Source organism: Uranotaenia lowii, chromosome 2 (assembly GCF_029784155.1).
Source record: "Uranotaenia lowii strain MFRU-FL chromosome 2, ASM2978415v1, whole genome shotgun sequence".
In the NCBI taxonomy this organism is placed as follows: domain Eukaryota; kingdom Metazoa; phylum Arthropoda; class Insecta; order Diptera; family Culicidae; genus Uranotaenia; species Uranotaenia lowii.
In genome coordinates, this window is record NC_073692.1 from 388,693,478 (window position 1) to 388,707,119 (window position 13,642).

The following is a 13,642-nucleotide window of genomic DNA, read 5'->3' on the forward strand; positions in this document are numbered from 1 at the left end:
AAACCATATTATTTTAATGTCAAAGGTGGGAAAATCACCTAAACTTGTCATAAACTTCGATCTCATGTAAAGTTTTAAGTAGTTTTGAAGATAAAGCTCCAGGAAATAGCGCCTTGATTTTGAAAAACCGTTATTAAAGTGTGCCACAGAGATGTCCTCAAATTCTACTCGCTTCCGGTGGTTCGAACCACATTGCCCGGAGGTAAATAAATCATTTTCATCAGGCTCTTCCTTCGAAAGTCAAAGGACGTCTCCTGACCAAAATAGCCCCTCGCATCTCACCCTGACGAAGGGCGCAAAGTCCAACAAAATCCACTCGTGACCGTCGAACCGGACCAAAGGCAATCAATAGGTTTTCATCACTTTTTCGCAATTTTGAAATTCCCTGGAGCCGCAGAAGAAAAATCCACAAATCACACCTCAGCTCAGCAGCTTTGATGATTTTTCTCAACCTATCTGACACTCAAGTCTAGCTGCCGTTTGAAAAATCGATCATCCTCTCACTAAACAAATCCATATGTGTAGATATGCAGTGCAGTAAGGCAACCTTGACTTGACGACGGAAGTAGCACCAGCAAAAGGTTCTACTTTACTGGTACATAACATCCGAATGGCAGAGCACAAAACTGCACAATCATGAATGCACTTCATCTTTTCAATTACGACTTCCGCGGGACTAGAGCAATGGAGAGAAATTGTGCCACCCCGACCGGTTGAATGATTTATTCATGTATACGCTTTGTTATGGTTTTGCATCGGAGAAACCATCTGGGTTTACTGACTTAGTTGATGGCTACTGCAAAATATTTAGGGACAAACGTCAAAATAGTTGAGAAAATAAAAATGTAGAAGTAATAAGCAAATGTCTAAATTTGAAAATCAGTACTTTTCATTCAAAAATCACCTAGAAGACGGTGATCCTCAAGTAATACAGTCCAAGTTTCGTGGGTGATCAAATGTTCTTCTTATTTTATAGCTTTATAATTCTTAAAATTTTGTATGAAAACAAAAGCTTACACAATATTTGCTCATCATACCCTATCTTCCTATGGCTATATCACATTCATGTAATAAATGTCCCAGGGTACTGACAACCGAAAAACAACCCCCTACTGTATGTGGATTGCATGTAACAGAAGCTTAAAAAATCTGTTGTTCTTGTGAAACCTTCGAGATTGACGAAAACTAACTGAAAGCATGCGACTGCCAATCTCAATCTTTTTCACCCAGACTGCAACAACAAAAACCTTTAAAAAAATAACACTTTTCCACCGTCTATGCACGAAGCCTCAAATCTCAGTTGAGTTGAGCTACACTAGTTTCAACCGAAAACAGAACACAAATGGAGCAAAAGCAAAATATACACTGTCAGATGATGGACACGCTACGATCACGAATACATGATGAGAGTTTGAAAAAAAAAAATTTGATTATTTTTTGTTCTCTATTCCGTCCTCGAATGTCGAGAGTTTTACTTTGTTTCGATAGTGTTGATACCAGTTAATGGATAATCCTCCCGAATACCAACACCGGAATGTATATTAAAATTTGAGTAAAAACCAGTAGAATAGTAAACGTGCTGTGTATTGGAATGCGTTAACCCCCGAAAATGCATAAATTTAAAAAAACAAAAAAACTTTAAACCAAAAGAATATTTTGTTGTGCGGAATGTTTACCAAACCATCGATTTGATTTTTTTTTTATGATTTCGATAAAATCTAAACCCCTGTTATGATAAATGAAGTGAAAAAAAAACAAATGACAAGTTTTAACAGCTTTTCCTAAAATTTTACCGTGTGCTGCAGCAAGATTGTAAGAATATCGTACTAATTCATGACTTTATTTTTTTCTCTTACCCACTTCTACTTTCACCAAACTTTACCTCATTTTTCCCTTCCGATTGCATTGTGATGCAAAACTGGGAAACATAAAAATCTAGGGCAAAGGAACGGGATCCGGACACCGAACGTTGCTGTACGGCAATGCCATCCTGCTGCGTCACAACAACAGTGATATGGTGAGTTCTTAGAGCACTTTCATGCATATATATTTCAGGACTTCGGGGTGCAGGAAAAGAGCGATGGGAAAGTACCTTAGCCGTGGTCTAGATTCTATTCATAAAAAAGGAAGTGGAGAGAAAACAGTTATCCTTTTATGCGGAAGAACATATCAGTGACAGAAGCTGGAGCAAAAGCAATGAAAATAATTGCGTTGGGAATATATCGAGTATGAAACAAAAGCCAATAAAAGATGCAAAATTGACTGAAAAGAATCTACATTCGATTAGATAAAAATTCCTATAGGTAACCCTTCATGAAAATTTAGGATGTTTTCGTTTGAAATAATGGGAATTCTAAAGTTGAAAACTATATAACATGAAAGTTCAATTGATTTTTGTATCCCAAATTTGAATTTTACATTCCCAAAGAAAAATTAAAAATCACAGTTCAATATGTGGAACTGTGAATTTTGTTAGAAATCATGCATTTATAGTAAAATCTGTCTTATTCAAAGTTTCAAAAAGAATATTAATTTATATGTCGAGAATTAAAAATAGGCTTGAAGGAATTAGAGAAAAAAAATTAATAAGAAAGGGATTCTTAAAGAGTTCTTATGTTACTTTTAGTTCTTAAAAAAATAAGTAAAATTTTAAAGAATGGATAAACTAGGAGATGATTAAAAAATTATTAAGATATATAGAAATTTAGTAAATAAAGAAGTTCAAAAATAACCCAATTTGATATTCTAAATATCAACACTTGAAATCATGAATACGAAATCTGCTTCATGAGCCGTTTCTCGAGGTTAGAGGGTTTGGAGTGTTAATTTGACACTCCTGACTACCACTATATATCTCTTGTTTCTCAACCGATTTTTACCAAATTTATAATTTTGAAACCTAGTAATGTAACTCAGATGTTTTTTTCAGACAATATTCAGCTACAACACTTCAGTTTTCCGTTACTCAATGTCTAAAAACAAAAATCAAAGAAATCAGCTAGGGAATGTTTAAAAAAAATAACTTTGTGTCCAAAAAAGCTGAAGTTAGAAAGCTATACGCTGCGCCCAAGGATATATTTTTTTGAACATTCTAAGATCATGGTCACAAAAATGCAAAAAAATAGTTTAAACCCCTACTTTTTAATCAATGAACCATCAAAATTGTGTGAGTCACACCAGATAAATTTTGAAAAAAAGTTGAGAAGGTAGTTATTTAGCTTAAACCACTAAACGTAAAATTACGCTTTTTTCATGTCAATGTATAGCTTGTTTAGAATAGGTGAACTTATGGTCTATTCTCGTCAAGATCAACACGTGACAATGTCAAAATGGCAATATCTGACTGTATGACAAATTTTAACCATATAACAGAATTCAACAATGTGACATAATCTAATCATAAGACATAATCTGAGCATGCAACATTATCAGTCCATGTGACATAATCGAAAAATGTAACATAATCAGCCCATGTGACATAATCTGACCATGCAAGAATATCAACCGTGTGACATATTTCGACCATGCAACATAATCCGACTAGGTAATATAATCAGACCGTGCAACATAATCGACCTTGTAGCAGAATCAGACCATGCAATATAATCGACCATGCTACATAATCCGACCTTGTGACATAATCAGACCATGCAACATATTCAACCACGTGACAAAATCAGACCATGCAACATAATCTTACCATGCAACATAATCGGATCATGTAACCTAATTTGATTATGCAACATAATCTGACCATGTGACATAATCAGACCATGCAACATAATCCGACCGCGTGATATAATCAGACTATGTAACATAATCGACATGCAATACAAGCCGACCATGTGACATAATCTGACCACGAAACATAATCGTAACATTCGATGACATGTAAAAAACTCCCTGTCACTACATGGGGTCCCTCGCCACTGAAGCCCTCTGACATTGGCCTGTGTACGCTGCTGGCCGTCATCGCTGCTCGCTGTCTCTTCAACTGAACTAAAGCAAACCGATATCTGAGTTGGATTACCAGTCCTGGTGGGGTCCAAACTCAGATCGACGCGGAGCAAAGTCTGTTTAATTCGACGGCAAACAGAGAATGAAACCGAGTCGACCGACGAGCCCTTTCTTTTATACCCTAAGCAGGCAGGGAAAATCAAAATCCATCAAGAGACGGAGCTTCCGTGTTTTCTTTCTTTTTCTTTTTTTTTATTTTGGCTTGTCGATGCGTCATAATTCTTTAGATATGATGTCCATTAATGAGTCTATTTTCGTGACGCGAGATTCGTTTTGCAAATTTCAATTTGTCCCCCTATAGTGTTGCCGTACGTCTACGTCAGAAAAATTAGAAAGATGACGTTATTTGGCACATTTTCGCATCTTCAGATTTTTAAAATACGAAACACACTTTTTTTATTGATATCACCGCACGTACCGTAAACTGGGGGAACTTGGATCAGCGGCGTAACTTTGATCAACATGATATTTTTGCAGGTAATGGTAAAGGTATTACAAAAAAGCCACCCCTTCAAAAATAATTAAAAAATTAATGAAAAAAGTGATCAAAGTTCCCCCAGTTTACGATGCTTATAATCTTTTTTGATTGTTATTTTTCGGTGAGCGTGAGACGAAATTAAAATTCTGTTTTTAACGATTTCGGCCTACTTATCTTTCGGCCATCCTCAGAAACACAGAATTTCTGACGAAATTTCATAGGCAGCAATTTTTTTTTGTCAATTTGCAATTTGTCAAATTTTCTAACGCTTAAATTCAACTTTGCATTTTGAGTATGTTTTTTCGGATATTTTTCTTAGGCTTTGAATGACGGAAAACTGAAGAATTATAGCTAAATATTGCTTGAAACAGTTAAACACTTATTGGTGGACCGCAGGAAGTACGACATCCAAAGATCTAATCTTTTTCCAGAAGCCGAAGGAGGACTTGTAAATATGTTAAAAAACAACGAAGAATTTTAAAAAATAGTGATAAAATTCCTTAATCAAAGTGCATTGTATGACCAAATTTAAAAAACTGTAACGTCCTGTATTTATATATATAAATCCAGAGAGTGAAAACTAAAGGTTAATCTCTCATTAAAAAAAAGCGTAAAAATGGGTTTTTTTTGTCTGGGCTTTCAGGTTGCGTCCATAAAAAAAGTAATGTTGCAAAATTAAAGATTTCAGTTTAAAATTGATTGAGAGTCCACATTATTTTTTTATTTGCATGCACTCGAATAAAGTTACAAGCCGCCGAACTTTCAATAGTGAAATAATGACACTCAAGAGTGTATAAGGGTATAAAGGAAATTGAAATTTTTATTTTAATTCAATTTAATTGAAATTTAAATTTTTAAGAGGAGAAATCACCGTGAATTTGTTTTATGAAATGAATTTGCGGCCTTATCGGTGAGGGTTAAAGAGTTGAAATGAAAGACGGATAGAAGATCAGAAGAAAATTCTAAAGTGGTGAAAAGAGCGAAGAGCATTTGAAATAGAAGCTTGACCACATGCTAAATTCTTTGTCCCGCATCAATTAACTGTATTGAAGAAGTAGTACCCAATAGAGAAGGCACTACATTTTTCGATGCCTAAAAATGTAGTGCCTTCTCTATTGGGTACTACTTCTTCAATACAGTTAATTGATGCGGGACAAAGAATTTAGCATGTGGTCAAGCTTCTATTTCAAATGCTCTTCGCTCTTTTCACCACCTTAGAATTTTCTTCTGATCTTCTATCCGTCTTTCATTTCAACTCTTTAACCCTCACCGATAAAGCCGCAAATTCATTTCATGAAATTTAAATTTGAAATTATTTTGTGCCCCCGACCGTGTTCTAGAGGATAGCGTTGAAGTTTTCTTAGCCAGAGGTCATGAGACCGAGAAAAAGCTATTCTTATATATTCTCATTTTTTTTTCTTCAAAATAAGACAGTCTAGAACACAGCTTTAACAAAAAAAAGAAATATTAGAAAGTAGAGAAAAAAAATGAAAAAAACTTATTTACTTATTTGAAATTTAATCGAAAAAAAAACAGACGTAGAACAAAAAGCACCTGAAAAAGTCGAAATTAGTGATCCATTACTCTTTAATATAAAAATTGAAGAAAAACCGAATGATATCCAAATTCGAAAATTTAAACAGTCTACTTATTCTAACACCAATAAAACTATTATTTCTGAAATTTCCAAATTCCTTTCCAAGTTATCAAAAGGAGAAGAACTCATCCGATGATGATACTCCAAATAACGAGCTTTTTTTATTTTTTTTATAATCACGAGCATCCATTTTAATGCAAAAATGAGTAAAACTTGTAAAAATTTATATTTTACATCTTGACGAAAGTTTCAATTATATTTTAAGAAAAAAAGTGTAAACAAGAAAAAAACCCAGAGAGTTTCATAACTTCCAGAACATATGAGGAAGCATTGATAAAACATGATAATCTTATTTCACTTTTTCATTTTATTTTCAAGATGGTTAAAGTAAAATTTAAAAAATAATAAAAGGGCCAGATGGTATACCCACAATAGTGCTAAAAAACTGCGCCCATGTTCTCTGTAAACCATTGACGATTCTTTTCAACCGTTCGCTGCAGACATCTACGTTTCCTTCACGATGGAAAAATTCGACAATGTTTCCCGCATTTAAAAAAGGAGATAAACAGGACGTTCGGAACTACAGAGGCGTTACCTCACTCTGTGCATGTTCTAAGCTCTTGGAAATACTGATATCAACGACAATTCTCACAAATGTCAAAGTATACATATCATTAGACCAACACGGATTCTACCCAGGACGCTCAACAACTACGAATCTTCTGCTGTTTACTTCGACCTGTCTGAAAGCAATTGAGGATGGGTTTCAGATCGACACAATATATACAGATCTGAAAGCCGCCTTTGATAGAGTCAACCATCATCTTCTACTAGCCAAGCTACAACGACTGGGATTCCTACCTGGACTGGACGACTGGAAATCCTACCTAACAGACAGGAAAATGACCGTTAAATTAGGCAGCTGTGAGTCCAGTGAATTCACCAACTTTTCTGGAGTCCCACAAGGCAGCAACCTAGGTCCTCTGTTGTTCTCATTTTTTTTTTTCAATGATGTACACTTGCTGCTCCCACAAGAATGCAGGATGTCTTACGCAGATGATCTTAAAATTTTTGCTAAAATCAGATCTGATGCTGACTGCTTCACATTACAAACTCTCATTGATAAATTCATCAAATGGTGTGAAACAAACTGTCTCTGCGTTAGTGTTAACAAATGCGCTATTATATCGTTCAACCGAAGAGTCGATCCGATACAGTTTCCTTATCATATTTGTAATACACAAATCGAAAGAGTGGTTGCTTTTAAGGACCTCGGAGTGCTTCTAGACTCGAAATTGACCTTTCGCGATCACTATTCTCATATAATCTCCAGAGCAAATCGCAATCTCGGATGCCTCAAAAGAGTATCGAAAGAGTTCCGAGACCCTTACTGCCTTCGATCCTTATACTGCTCCCTAGTGTGCTCATTACTAGAGTATGCCTCGGAAGTTTGGTCTCCTTATACGATGGTTTGGTCCAAAAGACTTGAAGCTGTTCAATCGAGATTTGTGAAGTACGCACTCAGATTCCTGCCGTGGAACCACCCCAGGAGCTCACTGACTACAGCGAACGTTGCAGACTGCTTGGTCTAGACACTCTTCTGGAGAGAAAAGTCACAGCACGAGTTTTACTTGTGAACAAGATCTTCACGGGCACTATCGACTGCCCGGAATTACTCAGCTCCTTTAATATCAACGTTCCGGTAAGAACATTAAGGCAACGAGTTTTCCTTCAAATCGACTTCCGACGAACTAATTACGGACAACATGAACCAATAAGAAGCATGAGTCGGATCTTCAACTGGTTTTTTGAACTTTACGAATTTGGCATTACAACTAACTGTTTTAGATCTAGAATAAGAAATTCGCCACAACTTAGAAATCTGATTGTCTCGATAGAAAATTATACATTTTAGTGAATTATATTTGTAATGTTTCCGTTAAACTTAGATTTAATCTTTCATGTAGACTATTCAGTCAGATGAAATGTGATAATAAATGTAAATGTAAATGTAAATGTAAAGCTTAGTTAGTATTTAAAACCAGACATTGATAGTAAAGGAATGAAAAAAATTGTTTGAGAAAGAGCTTCATAAAAAAAGTTTGAAAAAAAGTACTGAAAATTCACATTAGAAGATGAAAATATCAAAATCAAACTTAGTAAAATTCAGAAGTTTAAGAAATCACGATTCATCTTGTTAGAAATCTAACACATATGCAAAACTAGATTCCAAAACATAGGTATAACAAGGAAGGTTATTCTCTTTTACTTTTCAATTTGGTTTAAACAATTTCGAGAAAAGTTTTAAGAAAAAAATTAATGAAAAAATAACAATCGAATATGTTGGCAATCCAGAAAACTGAAAATGTGAAAAAAGAATTAAATAAACAGAAATGGCAAAAATCGCGAAACACTGGAAATCTTTAGAGTTAAAACAGTAAAACATTGACAAGAAAAGTCAAAGCGAACCCATGATATAAATTAATCCTTTAATGCATAGTGTTGTTTCAAAACAAAACTAATTTAAATCCAAATATCTCGGAAACGCGTGAGAATTTTTTAGTAACGATTTCACAAAAAACATTTTCGAGATCAAAAGAAGTTCACCCATGATATTTTTATCACTGCTGTTAGCTGTTATTTCTTCAAATTTGGAAATTCTAACAAATGTTTTAATCTCAATCTCAAACATCTTGCTGCACCTAATGAACAATGTTTAACAGAAATTTGCAAAATCGTATCAAAATAAATCAACAATTTCAAACATTATTTTCCATCTTTGATGAGTCATAGCTAAGGATGCCAGATTGCCCGGTTTTATCCGGGTTTGCCCGGATATTTAATATTAAATTTGGGAAAAGTCCGGTCCGTCGCGGTTGCCCGGATTTCATTGGAAAAGTCAGGATTTTGCCCAGGTTTATTCTCATTCTCAAATCAATCTAAAAAACAAATTCTGTTGTTAAATGCGCAAAAAAACGAAATTTTCCGAGCAAACTTCATAAAAATAAAAATTAAAGGTTTTTTGAAAGCCTGAAATACGATATAATTCTGCTGTTAAACTTTAATAAAAACAATTTAAAAAAAAAAAATTTATTTATTTTCGATGAGTAATTTCTACGTTTTGAACAAATTTGCCCGGATACTGCCCGGATTTTTATCGACAATTTTGAAATAAAATGCCCGGATTTTGCCAGGTTTTAAGACAAAATAGCCCGGATTGTCCGGCCCGGATACGTGCTGAAAAAATTCTGGCAACCTTAGCCATAGCTCTTATAAGACTCACTAAACTATTTCAAAAGCTTGAAATAAATTATATGATTTAAAATTGTGAATTTTTCGTTTGAAATATATTATATGATTTAAAATTGTGAATTCTTCGTTTCTTTAAAATCCAGAATAAAGAATAAATTGAAAACAATTGAAGTAAAATTTAAGCGCTTTTATTACTTCAGAGTTTTTTTTAAGTTTTTATAAAATATGGCGAGGAAGTTAAAAAAAGCCAGTGAATAAACAGCTATTTTAATTCAAAGTTGCAAATTTTTCAGGTAAAAATCTTGAGGTTTCGAAAACACTCAATGACTGCTGTGAACTTCTAAAATAAATTAAAATTTAGGAACATTACCATCGTGATTTCAATCAAACCAAATTGAAATATGAAAATAAAAAAAATAAAATTGTGGGAGCAAGTGAAAAATGTGAAAAAAAGTCATAGAAAACAACCAAATAATCCAAACTTAAAAATAGTTCAAAATTAAAAATTCATGAAAATAAAGAATATAAAGCAATGATATTTGGAAAAAAAATCAAAATCAAGCCGTTTCAAATAAACGAATTGTTGAAAAAAGAAAATAGATTTCAAATATATACCTTAATAAATTAACCAACGTTTTCGAAGCCACATTTTCAAACATAGGCAGGTATTCAAGTCATGTATTCAAAGGAAGTGAATAAACAAATCACTAAATAGGTATAAGTATAAGTAGGCATAAGTAGGTAAGAGTAAAACATAGGAATCAAACGCAAGAAGTGAGATTCCTCGTTTTAAGTCCCGAATTCTCGGGATTCTTGAACTGTGAAGCAAGGTTATCGAGACCACAGAAAAATCTATAATTTCACAGAATTTTAGGCAAATTTTTATCACAGATTCTGTGTCACTGAACCCAGATTTTTGGAAATATTCACAGATTTCACAGATTTTTAATTTAAACTTGTTATTTCAAAAACTATTATCTTTCCCAACTTAAATTTTGGATGTTTAACTTTGTTTTGGGAAAACTTGATAATACTGGAAATGTTTACTGAATTTTCTCAAGTAAAATGTAAAAAAAGATTCAATTTTTCATGATTGAATCATGAATCAATGTATGCTATTTTCATCACAGAAATCCATGATTAGGTAAAATTTAAGAAAATCAGAATTTTTCTTGAAAATGTTTCACGGTTATTTCAGTCTCGAAAAATCATAAAACGATGATCATTTACTACATCCGACGTTTCGGCATGTTAATTTTACCTTTATCAAGGAATCTAGCGAGTTGGAAAAAGTTTACAATTTTTTTTTCGATTAATTATATTATTATATCAGCTAATCTGATTCCTTACTTCTAATTGTCTTAATATTATGAGGACAAGCCAAATAAATATTATTTAATTAAATGTTGAGGACTGTACAAATCAAACGAGGAAAAGTTGATATAATAGAAAGCTGTATGTTAAAAATTGTTAATTCTACTTACAGTAATTTTTCGTTTTAATTGTTCAGAATGATTTTTTGATTCTATGAAACTGTCAAGAAGAAAAAGTAGTCTCATCTTTTTACACCACCGGCAACGAGACGACTTTTTCTTCAAGACAGTTTCATAAATTTAAAAAAACATTCTGGACAATTAAAACCAAAAAATGACTGTATGTAGAATTAACAATTTTTAACATACTCATTGCCTTACATTATATAATTTTTTACTAATTTGATTTGTATTGTTCTCAACATTTTGTTGTATAATATTTATTTTGTCTTGTCCTTTTAATATTAAAACAATTAGAAGTAAGGAGTCAGATTAGCTGATTTGATAATTAATCATTTTTTGTAAACTTTTTCCAACTCGCCATATTCCTTGAAAAAGACTAAATAAACATGCCGAAACGTCGGATTTAGTAAATAAACATCGATTTGTTAATTTCGAGACTGAAATCGCCAAGAAACTTTTTCAACATTTTTGAATCAGTCGTTAGGAATTTTAAATAGTCAGAATTATCGAAAACACAGAATATTTTTTTCGATAACCTTGCTCTGAGGTCAGAATTTGAATGTATCTTTAATTCTGAATCTTGAATTCTGGATCCTAAATGTTGTACTGTTGTACTTTCTTATACTTTGGAAAATATTCTTCTAAATAATTTCAAGCACTCAATTTAAAACCTGAGTTCAGAATTTCAAATCCATGAGTTTTAAATCCTGACCCTAGAATTCTGATTACTGAATCCTGTGTTCTGAATCCTGAAATTCAGTATCCTCAATTATGGATCCTGGTACTGTCCTGAATCCGGACTTCTGATACCTAAATCTTGTATTCTTGCTACTAATTAAATTCATGGTTTTAAAAATTTGAAATTTTTAACCCTGGTTCTTGAATTTTGAATTCTGAATTCAGAATCTTGTGTTCAGAACTCTTGATCCTTTCTTTCGATTTTTATATTCTGTGTTCTTAATTTTGAATTCTCAATTCTAAATTCTCACTCTCAATTCTGATTCATGAATCCTGATTCCTTATTCTGACTTATTCGTACTCAATCTCTAATGGTGAACTCTAAATTTTGAATAATTTTCCTATGGAAATTTCAATGTTCAAATCAGTTAAATCAACAAGCCAAGAATCCTAAAAAATTAAATGTTTCCAAAAACTTGGATCAGAAAAAAAATGATAAATTAAAAAGTTAGAATACAGTATTTAAATAATAAATTTCAGAACTGAAAATTTACCATCCAAATTAATCTTATCGCAAATAAGAAATTCAGGATAAACTCTGAGGAGCATGAATTTGGATTGATTAAATGCAGTCCTAAATAAGTATAACGTGTTCAAGCGTCATAAAACTAAATTCTTCCATCACCGATAGTGCGGAAAAACAAACGACGACGACGACGATGCCGACGCGGCGGAAAGAAAAATAGAACCTAAATATCCGCATCTTATCTCATAATTGAAATCGCTTCACCCCACCCCCACCTCAATAATAATAACAACAACGACACTAATCGATTGTATCGTTTCGCTTCACCGTTTATCGTTTGTCGTAATCTTCCGGCTGCTACTACTACAGTACCTAGCGTGCCTTTCAACCTCGTCCTCGAACGATAAGTTGTCCTTTGATGTCGGTCTGCAGGAGCACAGCCAGGGCGAGGCCTGCTGGTGGACGGTACATCCGGCGAGCAAACAGCGTTCCGAGGGTGAGAAGGTTCGCGTCGGTGACGATTTGATTCTGGTATCGGTTGCCACTGAGCGGTATCTGGTAAGTGTGATGTCTTACTCCGGAGGTTGGGTTCTGAGAGATTGATCTTTTTATTAGGAAATATTAAGCAAAAAAACTTTGGACAACCCCGTCTTGAAACCTTGTCTGGAAATCTCACATTCAGATTTGTCAACCATAAATTTTTGTCTCGGGAGTTGTCCAGAGCCACCTTTGAACTTGTCTATCTAAATAACGATTATAACGCTAATCGACCTTCTCCATCGCTAGCATACCACCAAGGAGAACGACCTCTCGGTTGTGAACGCGAGCTTCCACGTCACCCACTGGAGCGTTCAGCCGTACGGCACTGGCATTTCCCGTATGAAGTATGTAGGTTACGTATTCGGAGGCGACGTACTTCGGTTCTACCACGGAGGCGACGAATGTCTTACGATACCCAGTACATGGAGTCAGGAGGAAGGGCAGAAGTAAGATCACCATAACCTTTGAACCCTAGCAGAAGTCCTTAAAACTTAGTATCTTTGCAGTATGGTGGTTTACGAGGGTGGTTCGGTAATGTCCCAGGCGCGATCACTGTGGCGGTTGGAGTTAGCCCGGACAAAGTGGGCCGGAGGCTTCATCAACTGGTCCCACCCGATGAGGATTCGTCACTTGACCACCGGTCGCTATTTGGGTGTTAATGAGAACAACGAGTTGATACTGATGCCAAGGGACCAAGCGACGACCACCACTACGGCGTTCGTGTTGCGATCGGAGAAAGACGATCAGAAGGTGGTTCTTGAGGACAAGGATTTGGAAATTATCGGTGCTCCAATCGTCAAATACGGTGACTCTACGGTCATCATGCAGCACCACGAATCGGGACTCTGGGTCAGCTACAAGAGCTACGAAACCAAGAAGAAGGGCGTCGGCAAGGTCGAGGAGAAGCAGGCCATCTTACACGAGGAAGGAAAGATGGACGACGGCTTGGACTTCTCTCGATCCCAGGAGGAAGAGTCCAGGACGGCTCGGGTTATTCGCAAGTGTAGCTCGCTGTTCACCAAGTTCATTAGGTAAGAACAACCATGGTTTTGGTCAAA

General features: G+C 34.7%; 1 protein-coding gene across 30 annotated transcripts in view; it reads left to right on the forward strand.

The window, feature by feature from the left end:
* The window catches only part of LOC129746673 (ryanodine receptor), a 146,039-nt gene that overhangs the window by 94,250 nt on the left and 38,147 nt on the right, over positions 1 to 13,642 (forward strand). For all 30 annotated transcript variants that reach the window (XM_055740499.1, XM_055740498.1, XM_055740501.1 and 27 more), the window contains 4 exons: positions 1,940 to 2,017; positions 12,414 to 12,602; positions 12,831 to 13,030; positions 13,091 to 13,615. In XM_055740499.1, the coding sequence (XP_055596474.1) occupies positions 1,940 to 2,017; positions 12,414 to 12,602; positions 12,831 to 13,030; positions 13,091 to 13,615 (992 nt within the window). The remainder of the gene's footprint in view (positions 1 to 1,939; positions 2,018 to 12,413; positions 12,603 to 12,830; positions 13,031 to 13,090; positions 13,616 to 13,642) is intronic.